Below are 21869 nucleotides of genomic sequence, written 5' to 3' on the forward strand. Positions count from 1 at the left end.
TAGAGCGTGTTTGATTGCAGTTGAAAGGCAACGAAACGGCCCCAGTACATGTCATCCATTTCGACGCTCACTCTTGCTTGCCCCTCGATGTGAACCAGAGCTTCTCCAGCGGCCACGTTGTGTTGTTCAAGCAGACGGCCTCGGTGCCCCTGAGGCAATGGGTATTAAAGGCAGCCGTTTCGAGGGTGCTCTGGTCCCCAACTCGCCCGACTGTTTTCATGGCCTTTTGTGCACCAGGCTCCGTGACATTTTGGTGCGCAAGCGCCCCCCCACTTCGCTGATCCGACATGATTGTGCATTTAGCCTGGCCCGTCTTTGATCGACAAGATTGCTGACCGCGCATTGTCTTGCACGGTGTTGGGTTGGCGCTTCGCTATCATCACATTCCACAGGGACATCTTAAGCGATGACGGAAGCCCGACAGCCACCAACGAATTGCTTTCGGCAGACGACGGCACTGTGCGTCTCACCTTGTTTTCCCCCAATGCCGTCAGGCCTCATTTCACTTTTTTGTTGCTTTTGTTCTTAGGCTCGCCATGTGACGGCTCTGCACTTGCAGCCACACCCAAAAGAATTGGGGCATCGACTTGTACTTACGACCAAGGCCGGTGCCATACAGCTGCACTCCTTTCGACCGGCCTGGGCCCAACGACAAGATGGCGAAGTCGAGGATTTGATTGATTTCTGTGAAGCTCAATCATAGTTTTGCAAAAGAAGGATTGCCAATGCCCTCTGACTGCTCCTGAGGTGCCGAATCATGCTTTGGTTTTCGTTAAATTTAATTGGATGATTAGCCAATGTTTTGTTTCGTTTTTTCCTTTCGAGTTTTGTCTTTCGGCTTCGTGGATGATTTCTATTCTTTACATGTTAATTTTTTTTTTTGCGCTTGCTTGAATACACCGGCACGGCCATCTGAATAAGACACGCTGTCGCGCATATGACACTTAACAACACAAAACAACATTCTCGACTGCGTGTCTCGTGTCCAAGCTTAGGGTACAGGAAAGGTGGGCCAAAGTTGCGCACAGCGCAAAACTCAAAGCAGCAGCGAGGTTCTTCCCCGTGAGAAACGGGGCCAGAAGAGGCCCTCACATGGGGAACGAACTGTCATCGTCATTGCGGTCGTTGTCCAGATCTGCGGGCTCGCGCGGCTCCTCCTCCTCACCGTACTGCAAACAGTGGTCAGTGTTGATCAGGATGGCCTCAAGGTTGCCTTCGTCCGTGTTATCCAAAGGAAGAAAGCGCACTAGACTAAAGTCGTCAATGAGGTTGGCCATGGCACTGTTCAGGCGCTGTTGGCGTTCGGTTGTATACATGTTGGCAGTTGCCAAGAGCATATCTGCATCAGCGCTCAAAAAGCTATTCAGCAAAAGGTAGTCGGAAGGAGGCGGGAGTTCAAACGCAAGCAATTAGCTAAACGCAAATGTTGCGCAGAAGTGATTTGAGGGGCACGAAAAGGCAGAAGAAACTGATCAACCACGGCTTCTTACTCGTCCAGATCACGGCGGCGATCTTCGCCCAGCAAATCCATCTTGCTCAACAGATTGAGATGAGGTACCTAGACGTGCAGCCCGATGGCCATCCTTAGCTCGGTCGGAGGGATTCAGGTCTGTTTGCGAGCAGAAGTATCACCCGTACGCACCTCCAGCTGCAGCATGGCAGACATGGCGCTGAGAACACCAGCGAAAAATTTGGCCGTGTCATCGATAAACTGACAATCGAGGAGATAAACGGCCACGAGCTTGTAGTCGAGGCTCTGGAGATGATCCATCAGCTGGCGCATCAAAGGCAAATGCGTATAGAGCTCAATCTGGCCCGGGCAGTCGATCAGGATGTAATCGTCATCGTAGTTTAGCGCCTCGTCCAGCACCTGACCGAAAACGACCCACCGCAAGTCATCGAACCAGTCAGCTCGCGCAAACATGAGCCAGGCTGCGCGCACAGCGGCAACAAGTACCTCGAGATTTTGCAGTAAAAACTCCATGCAGTAAATCAGACCGCCATTGGGACCCAGATGTAGTGTCTGCGTTGAGTTGAGATGAAACGTGAGTATCGTTGGACACTGAGCGACGCCTAAAGCGAGGCACCCAAAATGCCGGGCGTTGCACTGCTTGCAATGCCTGCTCACCTCAGACACATCTTCCACGGAAATGACATCGCGAATATCCCAAGCAACGGGGTACTCAAAGTTTTCTGCCGCTGATAAACATGGAAAAAAAACAAGCAAAACAGAGGAAGTGGGAGGGGAAGACCACAAAGTAGGACGCCAAAGTGGAGGAGAATGAGTAACCAGTGCCTGGACCAAGTCTGAACTGCAACGGGAGCACAATCACAAGGAATGCACGCGAACCGGGATCAAGGTTGATGACATGCGCCGTTCGCCCGGCCAACTCCAAATGTTGCTGCATGTGGTAGCAATAGGTCGACTGGGTTCACGCGCCCGAAACAAGCGCCAGGTCACCCACAGCAAACATGTCAAAACAGAGACGGAAATGAGGAGTAGGAACAGCAAAGAGATGGGGCAGGGCGATAAGCAACGTGAGTCTGGGCTCGGCTTCATCAGCTTGTCGCCCGGTGCACATCTACTCACCTTGCCGCAGCCAGCTGGACCCATAATAATCTGTGCGTAGCGAGGCATGTTGACCAGTTCTACTCGGACGATTGTTGTGTGCAGGGCCTGGGATTCCTGATGCACCAGAGCTGCAGGGGCGGCGAGCAGGAGTCGGTCATGTCAGCCCATCATAGCACGTCCGACGGGGTTGGCGCGAAGCTCAAGTCTCACCGCTCGCTGCCAGACTTTCCTTCAATACGTCCAAGAGCCACCACACTGCCCTCCGACCCCTAACACAAACCGACACAACAGCCCCAGAGAGGCCATGAGCCCAGCACCGCTGCTGTCATTGATGGTAGTGATGGCGCTGCCGTTGCACCTGACACGTCCAACGACACACACACACACACACACACATCCGGCACAACCACACGTGTGTAGCTACAAACCGAGACGATGACTCTGCTTTGGTCTCTCAAAAACTCTCTCTCTCTGTGTTTTGCTTTGCGACAAGTACTGACTCTTTCATTCTCTTTTCAAACTCTCTCAAACACACTCTCTCACTCACTCTCTCTCAAACTCTCTCAAACTCTCTCTCAAAGACTCTCTCTCTCTCACTCAAACGATTTTTAAACAGGAGGGGATTTTAATTTTATGTTTGTGGCAGAGCATTGCTGTTGCGACGAGATACGGGGGCGGAGGCAGAGGGAGGGGCTCTCAAGGGGGCTGTACGCGCGCGCGTGTGCGCGTGGCAGGCAGGTGGTGTTTTAGGATGGAGGGGTTGGAGCGACGGTGGCCAATGTGGTCGCTGCTGGTGCTGGTGGCCTTGGTGCCGACCAACGTCGCGGCGTGGCCGCTCAGCGCTGCTGGTACGATGGCTGCCGCGATGCTTGGCCTCTCGAACAGCTAACCTGCGTGTGCTGCGCACGGGCACACCAGTCTTGACCGGACAATGCTTGACCGGCCACAATAGACGTCATGCAACCTCGCATTCGCCGCGCTGATGACACTTGTGTCAACGGATCAACGCCCGTGCCAGACAACACTGCATGGTCCGTTCGTGTCGACCACTTGGCGCGCCCCGTGCTCGCTGTGCACCGCCTGTGATGGCCTGGCTCAACTTGTCCCTGAACGTGAACAGTGACGATGGCAATAACAAGACCATTGGCGACGTGTGTCGCGGTGGTGAGAACCAAATCGTAACCCCGCCCGCTGTCGCCTTCCTGCTCGTTGGTCACTCGACCTGCCTCAAACGTGTTGTGTTTTACCAAACGACCCTGTCCCGAATCAACATTTAGGCGTTTGCAACGCCGGCAAATGCATCGGTGTAGTGTACGAGGGCGAATGTCGTGCCGACTGCCCGGACGGGCTCGTGCGCGATCGAATCTATTGTGTCACCCTCAAGCCCGAGTGTGGCGATTTCTGCATCGAATGCACCTCAGACAACACAGCCTGCGCTCGCTGTGAATACTCCAAAGTACACCCAGGCTTGACGCTTGCCTACTGCTGCCCCCATGCTGTTCCTTTTGACAGAGCTCATTTCCAATTTTCACACGCCATGATTTTCCTGCAGCTACTTGACGATGGCGTATGCGGAGACGAATGTCGAGCAAAAGCCAAGGATGGCACCAGCCTGTCAGTTGACTGGACCGCCATGAGACCTTTGCACGACCCTGCACTCCCCAGCAGCCAACGCGGGTCTGCCTCCACATGCTTGTGCTCACTGACATGAAAAAAAAACGTGTTGCACAGCTACAACAGTACTCTCGAGGGCAAATTTTGCCGATCCGTGCCTGAAGCATCAAGCAAGAACAACGACGACGGTGCGCACTCTCTCGGACATCATCCCCTCTGTGCTGCTGCTGCTGCTTTGAGCTCGACTTGACCTGAACAAGCAGCAAGCAGCAACGCCTCGTACCTCACTGCTTTGTGTGTCTCTGTCCGGCTCTTGTCAACCTCGTGGGGGGTAGACATGATGCTCTACATTATTATTGGTTGTGGCGTGGCGGGTTTTTTGATTCTGTTGGCCCTTGTGCTGTGCTGCATTGAGCGGCGACGTAAACGACAGTTTGACTTGGTTGGAGAAACCTTCCGCCCTGCATGTGCGTAATGTCGTTGCGCACTTGTGGCCATACATGCATCTGAAGACCTGGACTCAGGGTGAGCTGCAGACCTGCTCGGCCAACTCACTGCCACGACCATTTTGATTTGTCACAGTTGTGGCTGAAGCCCCCACCAGCATTGCACTCAACCCCGTGCCGATGGACACTCGCGGCTCCGGCCCTTCCTTTGATGAGCCAGTGGCTTCGACCTCGGCGACTGCTGTTCCGCAGTATGTTTCGTGCGATCCGGAAGTGGAGACAAATGGCCTGCTCGCTCAATCATATAGCGCGGAGATGAAGGAGCAAGGGGGATGAGCGTGAGAGATGGAGTGGCGAGGCAGCAGAACGGACCACGCGGTTGCCGTTTTGTTGCTGTTTCTGTCGATGTTTTTTTGTTTTGTTTTTCGAATTGTTTGACCGAGTGCATCTTCTTCTCTAGGCCTGGAATGTACTACGATGACGTGACAGCAGTCTCCATCAAGGACCGGAATCAGGTATGGTCTGGTCGGGCACGGTCTAACATAGCCTTGTTGCAACGACAAGGCTGCATTCACTCTTTCTGGTCTTCTTGTTTGTTGTGATCCCAATCATGACAACAGTGGAAGCAGACCATGCGCAAGGCAGCTGGCAAATCGCGCAAGCTGCTGGACATTGACCTCATTCCCGACGCTACGATCGAGCACATAATCGATGCAGTGCCCGTGGCCACGTTGGGTGTGTCACCTGGTGGCCTATGGCCTTTCAGACGATGTACATGTCAATCCACCCATTTTCATGAACCCCGCTGCTTTCTTGGCCAGACGACGAGCAAGCAACTCACATCTTCCGCCAGCTGGACACGCTTCGCCCTGATCGCGGAACCTTTGCCGTCATCCTCAAGGAAATGCAGTATAAGCGCGAGCAGACGTGAGTTCATCAGGGAGTTTGTTTTGACAGCCAACCTAATTTGGCCTTCGAGTTGACATTGCGAATCACCGCTAATGAGCTGGAGCGTTGACGCTTGTGGCTGTGTTGAGTCAGTGTGGGATTGTGCTGGCTGACGATGTGCTCTGTGTCACTCAACCTTGCCTCTGATAATTCGGAACTTGATCGTGGTGCCGCAGACCCAGTGCTGGACGAGCCAAATATGAGACGATCGTGGCAGATTTGACACGTTTTCTTCGGCTCTTTCGGATGCGAACGGATGCACGCGAGTTTCCTGCTGACACGGCGCGCCTCATGCAGTGGGCTCAGGTGCGAAGCGGAAGCAGACGCCTGCCTTGTCTCAGACCTGTCACTCCGAGATGCAATCACTTGTTGCCTCTCGGTGAATGTTTGTGGGTGTAGAAAATGCTGGACAAATACTTGACCGTGCGGGCGCAGCGCGCCAAGGCAACGGCTTGAGAAGATGTGCCGCAGGTTCAAGTATCTTGGTCCAACTCTGCCATGTCATCTGCTGTGTCTCCTCCTCCTCTGTGATGACACACTGTTTACGATTTGGCCATGGCAGGCCATTATCGATTTGTTGATCGTTCTGAGCGAGTCGCCTCATTTTTTGTTTCCGCAACCTATGTTCGTGTTTGCGTCCGTGTCTCCGTTGGTATGTCAAGGGCTCTTCGCTCGCAAAGGCCGTAGTCCCTTTAGCTCTGCCAAATTTTTCTTTCCACGTGAAATTTGTTCTAAACGGTTTTTTTGATGTAGTAATCCAACGCCATTATTTACCCGTGCAGACAGCAGCGCTCTGTGTGGCCGCTTCTTCATCACTGTGCCTGCACAGGCGCGTGCATGTTCCTCTCGTCACCTTCCCTGTTCGGGGTGCATCCTCATCCAAAGTCCATCTGCACTGCACTGCTTGTAACAATGATTTCAACAACAAAAAGCTTTAGCTTGAACACACACACACAATTCCAATTTCGTGCTTCACATTCAGATGAAACCGGATGGATGACCATCACTTGGGAAGATCGAGGCGTGGCAGTCTTGTGAGAGTCAGAGGTGGTCGGGCCTGAGCTTCAGGGATGGCTGAGGATAGAGTCGCGTCGGAATCACAACGGCAGCTTCTTGACAATTTGGAGCAGTCGCCATCACCAGGCCACCAACGTTTACGTCTAAAGTTCTGGCCCACTCGCACGCCAGCGGCGCGCAAGCCGGACTGGGTGTTTAATATCGCCTGCCATGCGGCAAGCACAGTATCCGAGGTTGGTTTACAGGTCTGGGGTGGTGCGCTCCTCCTCTGTGACCATCTATTGAGCCAACCCGAGTGCGTGGCTGGTCAAACAATCTTGGAACTGGGTGCGGGTACGGGCCTATGCACCCTGCTGGCCGCTGCGCTGGGTGCCCGAGCCGCTTATGCCACGGACATTGGTGAACGCGTCTTGGCGAATTTGATCCGCAATGTTACACTCAATGAAGCACTCTGGGACCCAAGCAAGACGCATGTCCATGTACGCGATGTGAACTGGCTGTGCCCTCCACGGTCGCTGACGAATCAAGCTGAAGCCTTGCATCCGCCGGCCAAGCGCGTATGCCGCCCCACCCAGTTTGACTGGACGGCCGCTGACACGGCCGTGCTCCGCGCTCATCCAGCGGTTGTGCTGGCGGCCGATGGTACGCTGTTGCCCACATACATGCTTTCCTCGCGCACCAATGCCTTACTCGAATGTTCGACCGTCCCCCAATCCGCAGTGGCGTATCTCGACGATGCCACCTACGCCTTTGCCGACTTGTTGGCATCCCTGTTCGAACAGAATTTGGCCACATGTTGTTATCTTGCCGTTGAGAAGCGGTGCGTCATGCAATTACCGGGACGCGCTTGTTGAGAGCGTGTGACAGGGGACGGGGATCAGCGCTACTGTGGGAAGTGACTTATTGTAACTGCGGCTTGTGCACATGGCCCAGCATCAACTTCCTGCTTGATCGACTGGATGTCGGTGCACCCAATTATGAGCATTTGGAAGCTGCAGTTTTGGCAAGCCCGCGCTTCAAGAGTCGTCAGCTCGAGCCGGCAACAATTCCATCGCACGTCCGCGGATGGGACCGCGCGCCTGAACTGGTGTGTGGGGTGGCCTGATGTGAAGGTGCCTTAAAATCTGCCCACTGTGCACTGCACTCATAACCGCGTGCACGCTGTCACATGCCCAACGTCATACCTCGTCAGGAGCTGTGGATTGTGCAGCCTCGGACTTGAAGGGCCTCGCAAATCGATTCACCAGCCCTCTCACTGCGGGAATGAGTGATAAGTTAGAGTTGTTATCGTCTTTTTTCATTTTATTTCTTTTTTCGCTCTGAATTCGATTTATCCAACCCCAAGCCCAGGTCTTGCTATCAACTACTCAGTCGCGCGGGAAGAAGTCGGCTTGGGCCAGAGGGCTATGGAACCTTTGCCAGCGCTGCAACACGGGGCTCAACACCGGCAGAGTGATTTCGTGAGCAGGGGTTGTTTTGTTTGCCTGCTCCTTTTCCGCCTGGGACGAATGTCGGTGTAGTTCCTGCTGCAGCTCCCAGCAACAGGCGGCCACGTGACCAGCAGTCAAATCAGGGGCGCTCTGCAAGACGCGCAGCAGCTCTGGGAGAACAGCCTCGGCAAGTGTAATGGTTGGGCCCAGGGTCGCTCGGATGATAGACTGAACATCGTCTGGCCCTGGCCGAGTAATCACTTCACAAACCTCGAATCGCCCTGCACCAGCAGACACAAGAAAAGGCGTGAACATGAACATTTGAACATCAACAGGGCCGTGCGTGAGCCTGTGGCATTGCCTTGGCTCAGCGCCTGTTGCCATGCGAGTAGGTACCTGGGCGAAGCAGGGCCGAGTCCAAGTCTGCTGGGGCTTGGCGAGTGGTGCCGAGATAAAAGACTTGGGAGCGACCTTCGATCCCATCCATTTCATTTAACATCTGGCTGAGCGCCCGCGCCTCGACGCCGCTGGTTGCTTCGCTGGTTGCTCCGCCGCGCGAATGGCCCACAACGTCCACGTTGTCAAGAAAAAGGATACAAGGCTGTGCCGCCGCTGCTGCAGCAAAGCAGCGACGAATATTGCCCTCGGTTTCACCTAGATAGGGGCTGAGTAGTTCCACGGCATTAACGCTGAGACACGGCAGACCGCTGGCCGTGGCCAAACATTCGGCCAATGCAGTCTTGCCACTGCCCGATGGGCCAGAGAGTAAAAGGCCTGAGGGTGGTGTCTCAGCTTGTGTCGCCAGCATGCGAGCCACTTCGCTGCAGCGCTGATGCAGAGCGTCGTATCTAGCGTTTGCGATGGGTGTCCCGGTCAAACAGCAGGCCGCGTGAGCCAACGCAACCCGTGTGGGGAGGAGAGGTTCAAAGGCCAAGGGGCCAAGGAATGCAACGTTGACGAAAAGTAGGGGGCACATACCCACGAATGGTCTGCCACGGGCGGCGGTGATGAATGAGCTTTGCAGAACCCACGGTGATGGAGCGAAGCTTTGAGCTGGCCAGCGCGACTAAATCCACGCCAGCTTGCCCGGGTGATGCCTCGGGCATCTTGGCGGCCTCTGGGTGCAGGGTCGCCGCCAGATGGTAGGTGCCGAGTAGACGGGTGAGGTCGAGCAGATTAAACCCAGGACTATGCTGCGCTAGTTGCTGAGCTATGCTGATGTTGTGCAGGGCAGCTTGGAAGAAACTGGCACGGTCCACAAAGGTCAGCGGCGGCGCTTGAATACAGCGTTGCAGACATGGCACCTCAAGAAGGGGCTTGGCGATGCGGGCTGGTCGGGTAGCTGTTGCCAAGCAGATCCATCCAGGCGGGAGACGAAGTAGCAAAGCGGCCAGCCGTGCCTGCTCCTCGACCGTCGAAACTGTGTAGTCAAGGTCGTCCAGAACCAAGGTTCGTGGTGGGTCGTCCGCTGTCTTAAGCGCCTCCTGCGATGCGTGAGAGTGAGGCGAGCGAACACCGACCAAATTGGAGCGAGGCAGGAGTGCAGGTGGCCAAGGCATCCGACCTCGATAGTAAGAAGAAGATTATCGGCCGTTCGGTGCTGTTCCTTGAGGTCCAACCAGAGGGTCGCTGGCAGGTCGGGTCGGGAGCGCAGCAGGGCGCGGACGGCGGTTGTCTGGCAGCGGCATTGAGCAAGCCAAGTCAAGGTCGGTCACCGACAATAACGGCCCAAAATACAGATCCTTCACGGCACAAACCTTGCCCCCCGCCACATTGGCCACGACCAACAACCCCTGCCCCAGCGGCAGCGCCTGCAACAATCGCGCCAACGGGCTCTGCCATCGCTCCCCCTCCACCGCCGCCGCCGCCATCGCTCCCCGTGTGTCCTCGATTCGTGCTGGATCGTCTGACAAATAATGCTGACATTGGCTCCGAGATTGGCTGTTTCTGCTATTGTTGGAGATGATGGTTCTTTTGCAGATGTCGGCTGATGCTAAAGGTATTGATAAGGGATTAGAGTGATGAGTAACTGTCGTAGATCTGAAAGGTTATTGCTGCCTCTCGTTTGCTCATTTTTTTTTTTCTCTTTTTCAGTGAACCATGGCAAGCCAGTGGCGGTGGCCGGCTCGGGTGGCCGTGCTGTGGGCCCTCTTGGCCCATGTGCGCGCGCAGACTTTGGATCGCAATACTGTGACCATGGATACTCGTGCCTGTCTGCCCCCCCATGATGCCTATGACTTTTGCAACACCCAGCTGACCATTGAAGATCGTGTCACGGTACGACGTGCCAAGCAAATCTGAACCCAAACACTCTACCAGCAACCCGGCTGGCGCTCACCCCATTGCTTGACCATGTTTCGCGTGCCCATTGGGTGGATGCAGTCGCTCATCTCACTGATTCACGATGACGAGAAGCCGCCGCTGCTGACCGCCCGCGAAGGTGTGTAGTCTGTGTGTGCCGCATGCTATCTGGACCGACAACGCCATGTCATTCGGCACCTCCCCGATATCACTAGGTGGTGGTGGTAGCCCCGGCCCTCCGGGCAACGTGTCCCGCATTGGCCTGCCCGAGTATGACTGGGTGAGTCTGTGGGTATGACAAGGATGCCCCGACGAAGAAGCACTGAGGAGCTATGCACCCTTTTTGACTCATGACATCCTCAACCTCGCACGCACATGAGCAGGGCATGAACGCGATCCATGGCGTTCAGTCATCCTGCATCAAGGATGACGATGGCACCGTGTATTGCCCAACCAGCTTTCCCAACCCAGTCAACTATGGTTTCACTTGGAACTACTCGGCCTACTTGGAGCTTGGCCGCATCATTGGCGTCGAGACGCGCGCGCTCTGGCTGGCCGGTGCCGTTGAAGCCTCAACTTGGTCTGGACGCCCGCATATTGGCCTGGATACCTGGTACGGGAAAGCCATCTTTCTGTCGCGTTGAGCAGAGCACGGATCATATTTGGCTGCCACTGTGGCCTCACCCCATCTTTAAACTGGCCAGCGCTCACCAGCTTGCCGTGCACACACAGGTCTCCCAATATCAACATTGCTCGTAGTCCCCTGTGGGGCCGCAACCAGGAAGTGCCGGGCGAGGATCCCTTCATGAATGGTCAATTCGGCAAGGCTTACACCCTTGGCCTGCAAGGCGATGACGATACTTATCTCCAAGCAATTGTCACCCTCAAGCGTAAGCGCGCGCCCGGTCGCGCACCAGCCCGTACACCGGATGCGGCTTGATCAAGAGTCGGGCTGGTGTATGAAACCGTTTGATTCTTTGCGGTCTTTGACCCTCATTCCTTGACGCTTGGGGGTCCTCTGATAGATTGGGATGCATACAGCCTTGAGGACAGCGATGGGGCAACGCGCCACAACTTCAATGCCATTGTCTCCAACTTCTCTCTCATGGACACCTATTGGCCTGCCTTTCGCGTCGCTGTGACCGAGGGCAAGGCCAAGGGTGTCATGTGCAGCTACAACGCCGTCAATGGCATTCCCACTTGCGCCCACCCGCTCCTCCGCACCGTCCTTCGTGATCTATGGAAATTTGACGGCTATGTCTCAAGGTACCCAAGCACAAGCGCTCGCCTATACTCGGCGCAAACGGCCCGATCCCTCGTCCTGATGATGCACCCATGCCTCTCAAATTGCTTGTGCTTTGGTCCAGTGACACTGGTGCGGTAGAAGACATTTCCGACAACCACAAGTATACGCCCTCCTGGGCAACGGCGGCCTGTGCTGCCATCCGCGACGGGCAGACGGACATTGACAGTGGTGCCGTCTACATGAAATCACTGCTACAGGGCGTGTCCGAGGGGCATTGTCGCATGGAAGATGTCGATAATGCCTTGCGCAACACGCTTCGTTTGCGCTTTGAGCTGGGTCTCTTTGACCCCGTTGAGAATCAGTCGTACTGGCACGTACGTCCAGCTTGTATCGATCCGTCGCGCCACAACTTGACACAATACACACTGCGCCCTCGTGCCTGCCTTGCGTTTTGGCCTCGACCACTCGTCTCAATCTTCATCACACATTGGATCACCTCCATCCTCAGGTTCCGCTGGCCGCAGTTAATACCAATGCCTCGCGAGCTACTAACATGCTCCACACCCTCGAAAGCATGGTACTGCTTCAGAACAAGAACAACGTGCTCCCCCTCGCCTCGAGTCAGTACCTGCCGTGCCATCGCAAACAAAGATAACAATGTCCATCTAGATGGCAATCTGGTCTTAAATGCGCCCTGTTACATTTCGGCACCCAGATACCAAGGTGGCTTTGATTGGCCCACACGCCAAGGCTCAGGAGGACATGGTGGGCAACTACCTCGGCCAACTTTGCCCCGACAACAACTTTGACTGCGTGGTCAGCCCCCACGATGTATGTCACCAAATACTGCGACCCAAACAAAGAAGGGACGCAACCGCACAGCCTGCCTCTGTTGTGTGCCTGATTCGTTTGTGAATCTTGCCGTGTGACGTGTAGGCACTTGTTTCCATCCTTGGTACCGATGCCGTGACCTATGCTCCAGGCACCAACGTCACCACGTGTAGCCAGTCCCACATTGACGAGGCAGTGTCAGTGGCCACCGCTGCTGACGTTGCCGTCCTCATGCTGGGCATCGACGAGTCGATCGAGGCAGAGTCCAATGATCGCAAAAGCATTGATCTCCCAGAGTGCCAGCACCAACTGGCCAGTGCCATCTTTGCTGTTGGCAAGCCCACCGTGATCGTGCTTCTGAATGGTGGCATGCTGGCCATTGAGAATGAGAAGCAACAGGCTGATGCCATCATTGAGGGTGCGCCGCATGGCTTTCCCCGTCATGAAATGCTCAGTCTACTGATCCTGTCCGCTGACCTTGAACCCCTTGTCATGCCTGTGCGCAGCTGGCTACCCAGGCTTTTACGGTGGCACGGCCATTGCTCAGACACTGACCGGCCAGAACGAGCACCTCGGCGGTAAGCTAGGCGATGGATATCGCGTTGCTGTGCAGAACCGATGGCTTGCAAATACTACTCTGAACATGACTCACCCACGAAGCGTGCTTCTCTTGCCTTCTTTCATAATCCTTAGGCAAACTCAGTTACACTGTCTACCCCGCAGACTACATCAACTGGATCAACATGTCCGACATGGAGATGACCAGCGGGCCCGGGCGGACTTATCGCTACTACAAGAACGAAACGCTGTGGTATGTATGAACAACTTCATTGTAGCAGGAACTCTAGCCCATGGCTCTCACTTGATCTGGCTGCGGTGACGTGTGGGGATTTACAGGACTTTTGGCTGGGGCTTGAGCTACACTTCCTTCTCTTTCACAGGGCCTTCCACTTTTAACTTTGACTTTGTGACTGGCAACCAAGACTTGTCTGAGACATTCAACTTTACCGTTCGTTGCGCACGCCTGCTGGGGCATCCATACTGGCCCAGAAGTGTTTTTGACCCGACACAATCCTACGCTTCCCGTACCCTAGGTGACCAACACCGGCAACAAAACGGGTGACACCGTGCTGCAGTTCTACATGGTGCCAGATAGCTTGGATGTGCGCCAGCACCCGGTACGAGGCGCCATGTCCTGTTGGAACAAGAGTGGAAGCTGAAGTACCAAATCAGACCCCCCTTGTCCGGGCGAGCGTATTTCTCGCTACTCACTCTGCGCGGTGGGTACCTGGCACGTTGATAGCTCATCCAGCAGTTGATCGGCTTCCAGCGCGTACATTTGGCTGCGGGCGCGAAGACGATTGTGCCGTACGTATTCGCAGCTCGGATCATCCGATGGTTTTCCCCAACTGGCCTTGCTGCACTCATGTATGATCGCCTGGGCATGCTCAGGTTTGAACTCAAGTCTTCCCACTTCAATTTGGTGGCCCCGGAGAGCGGTGACCGCATCGCCACGCCAGGCACCTACCAACTTGTCGTGCACGAGGGTGATCCCAGTCAGGTATGCGATGGGACACCGCCAGCCGTACGGAAGCAAACAGCAAGGCCCGAGTTGATAGTGCCGATCAGCCTTTTTTTCGATAAAAGCAAAAAGCACAAGCAGTCATGGCGCTTGCCCTTGTTTTACTCTTCACTTTTCCTGCTTGTCACCCCCTCACGGTCCTCGCATCTGTGCTTCACCTGAGTAGGCCAAGGTCTTCATGGTGCGCAGCACCGGTGCTGAGACGGTCATTGAAACCTTCCCGACTGTGTCCACGGCTTAGCTACATACCGCCTGCAACAGTGCCCTTGCCGTTGGACATTAGATCAACGCGAAAGCCACGACCTGCCCACTTCTACGATGCATCAACTGATACAGGCTTGCCCGTTCAGGTCCAAGTTGGTGCAAATTGGCTGACCAGCATCAAGTCGATGCCGTCGGTTTTCGCTTGTGCAAATTGATCCATGACGGCCCTTCCCCGGCGCAAAAGCGGCTTCAGCCCTTGATCTTAAGCGGGCAGCCTCGACTTTGACCAGTTTGTAACCCATGAGAACGCCGATGCAGTCAAGCTGGAGGCTGCAGCTGATCCCAGCCGACAAGCTGCAGGCCCCGCGCCCGCAAGGCAGCAGGGAGAGCCACGCTCATGGCCTGTAAACAGTGAGCCTCGTGCAATCGGTCTGAGCTTTGGCTGAAATCATCGGGTATCTATGCACGCGCACGGTCATGGTTGTAAGAAGTGAGGTTGGTGCAACTAGTCAGGGCCTTTGAGAGCATGCCACCGCACCTGACCATGACATCCGGCAGGCTCGTCAGGTTCTGCCCGGGGCTGGCCAGGATGAGTCATGAGCTCAATGGAAAAGGAACGATCTTGAGGCTGCAGCGCGAGGGCGCGCTGCGCATCACGACACTGATCGAGTTGTTGAAGAATTCCTTCCAAGTTGAGCGCAGGACCCATCAGGGTCAGACCCAGGAAGGCACGAGTTGACAAAACCTCATGATCACGATGGGCGATTGCCCAGACAGCGACTTGTCGAAGATAGGGCGAGAGACTCGCAACCGATTCCGTGGGATTGGGCTCGGGCCAGCGCAACGGCAGCTGTCGCACCCGGCAAAAATCTTGCATGGCGCCGTGGATACCGGGAAAGACCTGGATGTGGTTGTGGCCATCCAAATAACGGGGCGGATGACCAATAGTTGCACTGAAGCGTGCATACTGCTGCTCCAGCTCAGCCACAACCTCACGCTGCAACTCCAGCATGGCCGCAGTATTGTCTGACAGGCGCTTCACGTAATCAAAAAGACCTTGCTTACCCCGGAACAGGCCGTCCCCGCCACCCACAAGCCGCGGCAGCGCTGCCGCCCCACAAACAGGTTTGCCCTCGGTCAAATTGAAGTGGAGGCCCAAGCAGGCACCAGTGAAGAGCTGTTGCCCAAAGCTGACTCCATTTACAAGTAGAGACACATTCCGCACGACCCCTACACGCACGCATTCGGCAATGGCAGCGTCCCGACTCGCACTGTAGCCGCCATCATCCGCCGTCACGAGCATCGACATGATGAAGATGAGAAACTGGACAAGCAGATTGAACAATAGCCGTCTCAGCCAGAATGACTGATTTTTTTTATATAGAGTTTTTCTTCCAAGACTACATAAGCGTACTGGGGTGGTAGCGCAGTGGTAGCGCGTCTGCTTCGCATGCAGAAGGTCCGGGGTTCGATCCCCCGTCACTCCATGAATTTTTTGCACTACTCAATCATTTTGCTGACATTCTGAATGGCTTACGTTTCGTGCATTCATTGTTGAAGCTGCTTTATATGTGATAGTAGCGTTAAATAATCTTATCTGAACTGGGGTGGTAGCGCAGTGGTAGCGCGTCTGCTTCGCATGCAGAAGGTCCGGGGTTCGATCCCCCGTCACTCCATGATTATTTTTTTTTTTTGCAGTTCTTTTCGTTTTCTTCAACTGTTGTTGTGGAGGTGTCTTTTTTTTTTCTCTCACAGCCTCAATATCTTATTCATTTATATTATAAAATATCACGAAAACTTACAACAACTCGAAAGGGGTTATGGCGCAGTGGTAGCGCGTCCGCTTTGCATGCGGAAGGTCTCGGGTTCAATCCCCGATGACTCCACTCGATTTCTTTTTTGTTCTTCAGCAGCTTGAGAGCATTTTGAGGACTTTTTGGAGTATGATCAGTTTATATGGCTTTGTATATTTCGGCTGTCGCTTACTCGGTCGAGGGGGGTTATGGCGCAGTGGTAGCGCGTCCGCTTTGCATGCGGAAGGTCTCGGGTTCAATCCCCGATGACTCCAACGATCGTTTTTTTTTTTGGCCGGACAGGAGGAGGCCTGCCTAACTTTTTTTTTTTTTGCTGATGGCAGCCAATGTGATCAGTCTTCCTCTGCAGCTCGACTGTTTGTTCCTGTTTGATTTGTACGACGGGTCAATTTGTGCTATGATGTGTGCTACGGGTCTTCTCGTTGACTCTACGCGTCGGCGCGCTCAAGTCCTCTCGGGTACTCGGCGTGCTGCACATCAATTCTATATCAAAGCTGTTGATCGCTCAGCCGCTAGTGGGATGAAAAAGTGAAGCGCGCTATCAATTTGTCAAGCTTTCGTCAGGGCGTCGATCGTCTCTTTGAGTGCAATGTTTTGCAGCATGGTGTCTTCCAGGACTATGGTGTGCAGGCATGTGCATTCACAGTCAGTGAGTGGGACAAATCGACGGGAAAAGGAGTGGATGGAAGGAACCCAGAACCTACCCTCCTGCAGCTTGGCCATGGCCTCTTGGGTCACGGCCTGTTGATGCTGCTGCTGCAAATTCGCGCCCAACAGCGCTTTAAAGCGAGCCTACCACGCCATGCGCAGGCACCATACCACGTAAGCTCCAATCTCGAGCTAAAGCGGCAGTTTGGGCTTTCCGGGCTTCAAGCTCACCGAGGCACTACTACTTTGGGGCTGCGACGCGCCCGTCGAGGGCGATGCCAGATGACCCATCTTCTCTCGCAGAAAGTACTGTTGCAAGAGTTTGTTCTTGTTCTGGCGCACACATCGAACCAGCCAGCCATCACCGACATTGTATCGGGGTCAGTCATCTCACCTCGAGGCGGCACCACTTAGCACGAAAGCGGTGTACACCATGGATAGTCCGACAAACCTTGATGCTTTCAGTGAGCTCGTTGACGTGAGACTCGAGAAAGTCGACCTTGGCCTGTAAACGCTGGCCGGGCTGTCCTTTCTCACCCGCGCGCCGACTGCCAAACAGCGAAGCCAACCCCGACGGGGCTGTGGACACTTCTGCCGTCCGCGGTGCCGGCTGCAATGGCTCAGGCGTCGCTGGAAGCATGCTCACGGTCGGGCCCATGCCTCCCATAGAGTTCATGTCTGTTTCATTGCCCGCGTATCAATAAGCATCTGGGCCTGGCGCATTCTTGTTACCGCATCGAAGTGCCATACATGTACCTCGCCGTACCTCGGCTATGAATGGAGCTATTGGAAGGTGAATGCAGGGGCTCGTCCACCATGGAGCCAGTCGAGGCCACGCTCTGTGCATCTTCCTCGGGCTGTCGACTCAGCGAAGCCAACTAGGTGCATACCCGTTCATCATCAGAAGACCAAACGCACCCCAGATGATGCACATCAGCAAACTGGTAGAGGCGCACGCGCGCGCGCACACACACACACATACGCACTTTCTTCTGCGCCTGCGACAATTGCTTGGCCATGTCGCGCGTCGTATGAGCATGCTTCTTCTGCTGCAAACGCAAAGACTCCTCCAAATCGCGAAGCTTTTGCTGCATGTCTTGCCGCTGTTGCAGCTCCTCATTCAATTGTCCTGTCAGGTAAGTCGCCTCGCTAGTGGCTGAGGCTCGCTCGTCCTCCAGCGCGAGGGCCAATTCGGCCTTTGCCTGTGTCATGTCTTCCAAGGCCTGTTCCAACTCGGCAAGCTGCTCCTGCAGTTTTGTCTGTTGCTCTTGCAAACTCTCTCTCTGCGAATTATTCCAAGGATACCCCAGTCAGAAGCAAACCCGCCATCCGCATCTTGATGTAACACAGCACGTGCCCTAGAGGAATAACCCCTCACCTCTTGTTCCAGCGCCTCAAGATCCGCATCTCGCGTCGTTAAAAGAGAACGTGCTTCCTGTAACTCAGCAGAAAGCTGTTGCTCCGTCGCCTCCAGCGTGGCCAATCGCGCCTTCATGCCAGTAATGGAGTCCGTACTCCTACCGCAGTCGCCACACAGCACAACATCAAAAACATGCCAAATGAAGCATCAAGCGACCGTGGTATCTGCTACAAATAATACAACACCATCGACTCACTTTTGACTTGCAGTCAAAAGCATTTCACTCTCTCGCTCCAGCGCGTGCCGCGCCGCACGCTCCTGCTCAAGCTCTTGTGTCACTGCCTGCGCCCATCAACATATCTGTCAGTCCTCAAGGCCTTTTTTCACTAAACTTGTTTGCAGAGCCAGACCATGAGTCGCGTCATGCGACATGGACCTGCCAACCTGTGTCTGGTCCAGTTGCAGCCGCATATCCTCTAACGTCGTCTTGAGCTGACTGTTGTGCTGAACGAGGCTGTTTTTTTCAGCCACAACGCTCTCGTGTTTTTGCTCCAACTCTGCGAGTCGGCTGGCCAACGCTTGACTCTACATGATGAACAATCGCGGTCATCATGATGATGGCGTGTTGTACTGGCCGAAGCAGCATGCCCTGCTCCAACACCACCAGTGACAGCCCGACTGGCACTGCAACTGCAACCGCCTTTGAGTACGTACCTCGCTTTTGGCTTTGGTTAAAGTGTCCAAGCGATCAGCCATGGCTTTCTGCTCCTTATCCAGGGCAGTTCGCAAACGCTGTACTTCTTTTTCCAGCTGCAGTTCAACAGTAGCGATGAGCGCTTGTGAGTCAGCGCCACCATGAGCGGGCCTGAATCTTTGTGCATTCCAGACCCAACCTTCATTCAAGCCTTGATTTTTTTAATTGAAAGCAGCAACACGCGCGCACCTTTGTACATTCTTTGCCCTTGTCGGCCAGCGCTTTGGCGTGTGCAGAGCCACTCGCCTTGCCTTCGCTCTTCAGCTGTTTCCATATCAGCAGAGGCAATCCGCGCCGGCAGGTAGCAAGTGAGGACGCGTGGCCTTGCGTGGCACATACACCTCCCTCCGCCACCCTCAACTTGCATGAAGATCATTGCCGTAAAGCTCATGTAGCAAAGGTTAAGGGCACACACACACACACACACACACACACACACACACACACACACACCGCTTTGATCTCTTGCTGCGCTTTGCGCATGGCGTCACGTGCACTGCCAGCATCTTGCCGTGCTTCCTCCAAGTTGTTGGTGGCCCAGTCCGCCTAGAAGCAAAGTCTCGGGTTACATGACCAGGCTCTGCTCTATCCGTCATGGAAGATTCATCCCTTGGTGCCCTGCGCTTGTGACGGCGAGAACAGAGTCGTACCCTAAGTTTGAGGTCGACAATCTCTTGACGAAGTGCAGCTACGTCACCCTGCGCAACCTCGAGGTCTGTGCGGGCTTGGTCGGCTGTTGCTTTGAGTTGCTTGATGGTGCTTTCACACTCGCGTACAGTCCCCTTGCGCTGCTCCGCCTCCTCTTGTGCCTGCAATGTAGACCCAGATGTTACAGAAGTGAGGCAACACCCATCTGAGCACGCTCGGGGCTCAAAAGGCTCGGCATGCGCACCAGCCGCAGCTGATCTCGCAGTGTCTGAACATCCTCCACTTCACCCTATACACGTGAATACCCGCATGTGGTCAGCGATAGGTTTAAGCACAAACAAAAAAAAAACCGCCGGGTGAGCGAAAGTTCAAGGCGAGCTGAACGATACGTGGTTTAAATGCCAGGCAACCCACCAAGTGATCCTGTTGCAAACGTTGAACTTTTTGTTGCAGTATCTCGAGATCTTGCTGGCATGACGACAGCTGCATCTCCCAAAACACAGAAGATAGGAGCGAGCACGCAAGTCGTTTGAATGGTGTGCAAGGAGTAAGAGAGTCGGAGCTCCTCTAGTCTGCACGAGCTAGATCGCAAGCCCCCACCTGTTCATTGGCTTCGAGTTCACGCTGTTGAGAGAGCTTGAGTTGGGACGTCAGCTCGACCACATCCCCAGCCACTTCGTGTGTGCTAGTTGAGTCGCTCAAAGGCTGCTGTGCAAGTGGCTGTGTAGGCAACTCAGGCTGACTCGTCGTTCTTACGGTTGCATCACTGTCTGGCTGATTGGCCACGCCCGGGGCGGAGTCGGATGCCGTCTGGCCTTGCGTGGGCTTCATGTGGTCTGAGCTTGTTTCCTCACGAGCCATCTCCTCTAGTAGATGTACATTGTTCTAGAGATGCAAACCACAGAATCGCCTCATCGTCAGCAGGTTGACCGGGCGGCTGGGCGTGGACAGTCGTTGGCCGCACCTGTTGAAGTCGCTTGATTTCTGCCTGCAGGCTGCTGTTTTTCTCATTGATGGCAGCCATACTTTTGAAAAAAAAATGGCCCCGTTCGGTTTGGCATGAGCAGCCATGTGCTCTGATCACGCAGGGGTGCTCGCTGTACTAGAGCGGCTTCACGAAGAGGCGGTAGACCGACTCACCTGCGCTTGTAGACGCGCCGCTGATCATCCAAATCCAGCTGGAGTGCTTTCACTTGCCGCAGGAGCTGCGCCCGCATGCGTCAGGGAGGAAGGAGGATGCACCCCGCGAAATCAGTGAGTGCTAAACTTGCGCCGTCACAACATTGAGAGAAGAGAACATCGACCCACACCTGGTCCTTGGATTCCTTGTGCAAGCCGACTTCCTCCTCGAGCTGCTGCGCCCTCTGCTTCAACTTTTCTATTTCCTTGTCCTACTCATTGGGTTGCGGTTTAGCATGAGTACGCGGCACCAGAGTAGTGGTCGTGATGAAGGTTCAATGGAGGTCTCATGATCGGTAGGGCGCGTACTTTGGCTTCAAGCTCGGCGGGTGGTACTGCTTTCACACTTGGCGCCGGGCTCTCTGACACGGACGCGTTGGATTGGGAACGTCCGCGTCGGAACATGTTGCCCAGCATTTCACTGCGACGAGACGAGCGGTTGTTTGTGCCTTCGGCGCGCTGCCGTTGGATCTATGCAACGTGATGGGTATCAGCTGTGCTGTGATCAAGGGCGGTGTGGACGTGAGTTTCTCCAACAACGCACGTGATCTCGGTACTTTTTCTCACGCTCTTTGGCGTCGAAAAGCTGGTTTTTAAGTTCAGCGAGTTGTTGCTATACGTTTCAAGGCGAGCAAATCAACGTCAGCCCAGGCGAGACCGGCCCCAAGACGCACGGACTGGTGGCGGCTCGTCGCAAGCGGTGCCATGCACAACGGACCTGGAGGCGAATGAACTCTTCCGTGGAGACCCCCGATTGTGGAATGGCCGCCATGGCGGCCTGGGTCGCCAGGCTCGTTTCATCTGCTCGAGCATCTGGCCCTGTGTCAGGGGCCGACTCGAGCTCCGCCTCGAGCTCCGCAAGAAGATCGTCATCCTCATCCATGGTTGAGTTCACTCGTCGCTGTGATGCTCAGCGTTCCGGACACCCACGACGAGCCACGGCCCGGTGCGTGTGGATCAACCTAGCCTGTCCCTCCGCTCAAGGCATGATGAGCGACCCTCTGCTCTTTCCCGTACCCGGGCTGTGCGCCACTTGCTTCTATAGCGCCAGCTTCTCACTAGATCAAGTTTCCAAGAAAAAAAAATAAAAATAACTGAAAGTGTGTTGGCGAGCCAAAAATTGCTTTACATTTGGATGCTGGAAATTATTGTTAGCAGGAGCAAGAGACACGCGGTCCATTTGGGCGGTGTGCTTCGTTGGGTGGCTTCGGGGCGGCATGGCGGTCCCGAAGTACCCCGTTGCTGAGAAGAAGGGCGTGAGAAGAAGGGCGTTTG

At 54.9% G+C, this 21869-nt stretch overlaps 5 protein-coding genes across 5 annotated transcripts; 2 read left to right on the forward strand and 3 right to left on the reverse strand.

Annotated features, from left to right (window-relative positions):
* Positions 1 to 953: 953 nt before the first annotated feature.
* MONBRDRAFT_18837 (uncharacterized protein) lies at positions 954 to 2638 on the reverse strand (the record flags this gene model as incomplete). The annotated part of the gene is made up of 7 exons (XM_001745297.1): positions 954 to 1359; positions 1491 to 1558; positions 1643 to 1870; positions 1958 to 2023; positions 2129 to 2199; positions 2351 to 2426; positions 2591 to 2638. The coding sequence occupies 7 exons, from the start codon at positions 2636 to 2638 to the stop codon at positions 1089 to 1091; spliced, it is 828 nt and encodes a 275-aa protein (XP_001745349.1). The 3' UTR covers positions 954 to 1088.
* Positions 2639 to 3323: 685 nt separating this feature from the next.
* Positions 3324 to 7451, forward strand: MONBRDRAFT_7669 (uncharacterized protein; the record flags this gene model as incomplete). The annotated part of the gene is made up of 9 exons (XM_001745139.1): positions 3324 to 3420; positions 3850 to 4186; positions 4304 to 4374; positions 4769 to 4883; positions 5093 to 5147; positions 5253 to 5367; positions 5454 to 5559; positions 5757 to 5886; positions 6843 to 7451. 9 exons carry the CDS (start codon positions 3324 to 3326, stop codon positions 7449 to 7451), a joined length of 1635 nt encoding a protein of 544 aa, XP_001745191.1.
* Positions 7452 to 7964: 513 nt separating this feature from the next.
* On the reverse strand, positions 7965 to 9898 carry MONBRDRAFT_24861 (uncharacterized protein; the record flags this gene model as incomplete). The annotated part of the gene is made up of 5 exons (XM_001745298.1): positions 7965 to 8308; positions 8424 to 8875; positions 9006 to 9511; positions 9592 to 9702; positions 9785 to 9898. 5 exons carry the CDS (start codon positions 9896 to 9898, stop codon positions 7965 to 7967), a joined length of 1527 nt encoding a protein of 508 aa, XP_001745350.1.
* Positions 9899 to 10127: 229 nt separating this feature from the next.
* On the forward strand, positions 10128 to 13362 carry MONBRDRAFT_36817 (uncharacterized protein; the record flags this gene model as incomplete). Its single annotated transcript, XM_001745140.1, has 13 exons — positions 10128 to 10187; positions 10347 to 10467; positions 10544 to 10608; positions 10712 to 10941; positions 11061 to 11218; positions 11354 to 11594; positions 11696 to 11948; positions 12083 to 12194; positions 12290 to 12405; positions 12511 to 12823; positions 12912 to 12983; positions 13129 to 13216; positions 13347 to 13362. The coding sequence occupies 13 exons, from the start codon at positions 10128 to 10130 to the stop codon at positions 13360 to 13362; spliced, it is 1845 nt and encodes a 614-aa protein (XP_001745192.1).
* Positions 13363 to 16468: 3106 nt separating this feature from the next.
* MONBRDRAFT_36818 (uncharacterized protein) lies at positions 16469 to 21477 on the reverse strand (the record flags this gene model as incomplete). The annotated part of the gene is made up of 16 exons (XM_001745299.1): positions 16469 to 16622; positions 16710 to 16797; positions 16885 to 16986; positions 17105 to 17331; positions 17420 to 17531; positions 17640 to 17936; positions 18458 to 18598; positions 18728 to 18823; positions 19221 to 19313; positions 19418 to 19576; positions 20172 to 20300; positions 20380 to 20440; positions 20556 to 20620; positions 20726 to 20806; positions 20904 to 21065; positions 21313 to 21477. 16 exons carry the CDS (start codon positions 21475 to 21477, stop codon positions 16555 to 16557), a joined length of 2046 nt encoding a protein of 681 aa, XP_001745351.1. The 3' UTR covers positions 16469 to 16554.
* Positions 21478 to 21869: the final 392 nt, after the last annotated feature.

The sequence above is a fragment of the Monosiga brevicollis genome, genomic scaffold (genome assembly GCF_000002865.3).
Source record: "Monosiga brevicollis MX1 MONBRscaffold_8 genomic scaffold, whole genome shotgun sequence".
Classification (NCBI taxonomy): Eukaryota; class Choanoflagellata; order Craspedida; family Salpingoecidae; genus Monosiga; species Monosiga brevicollis.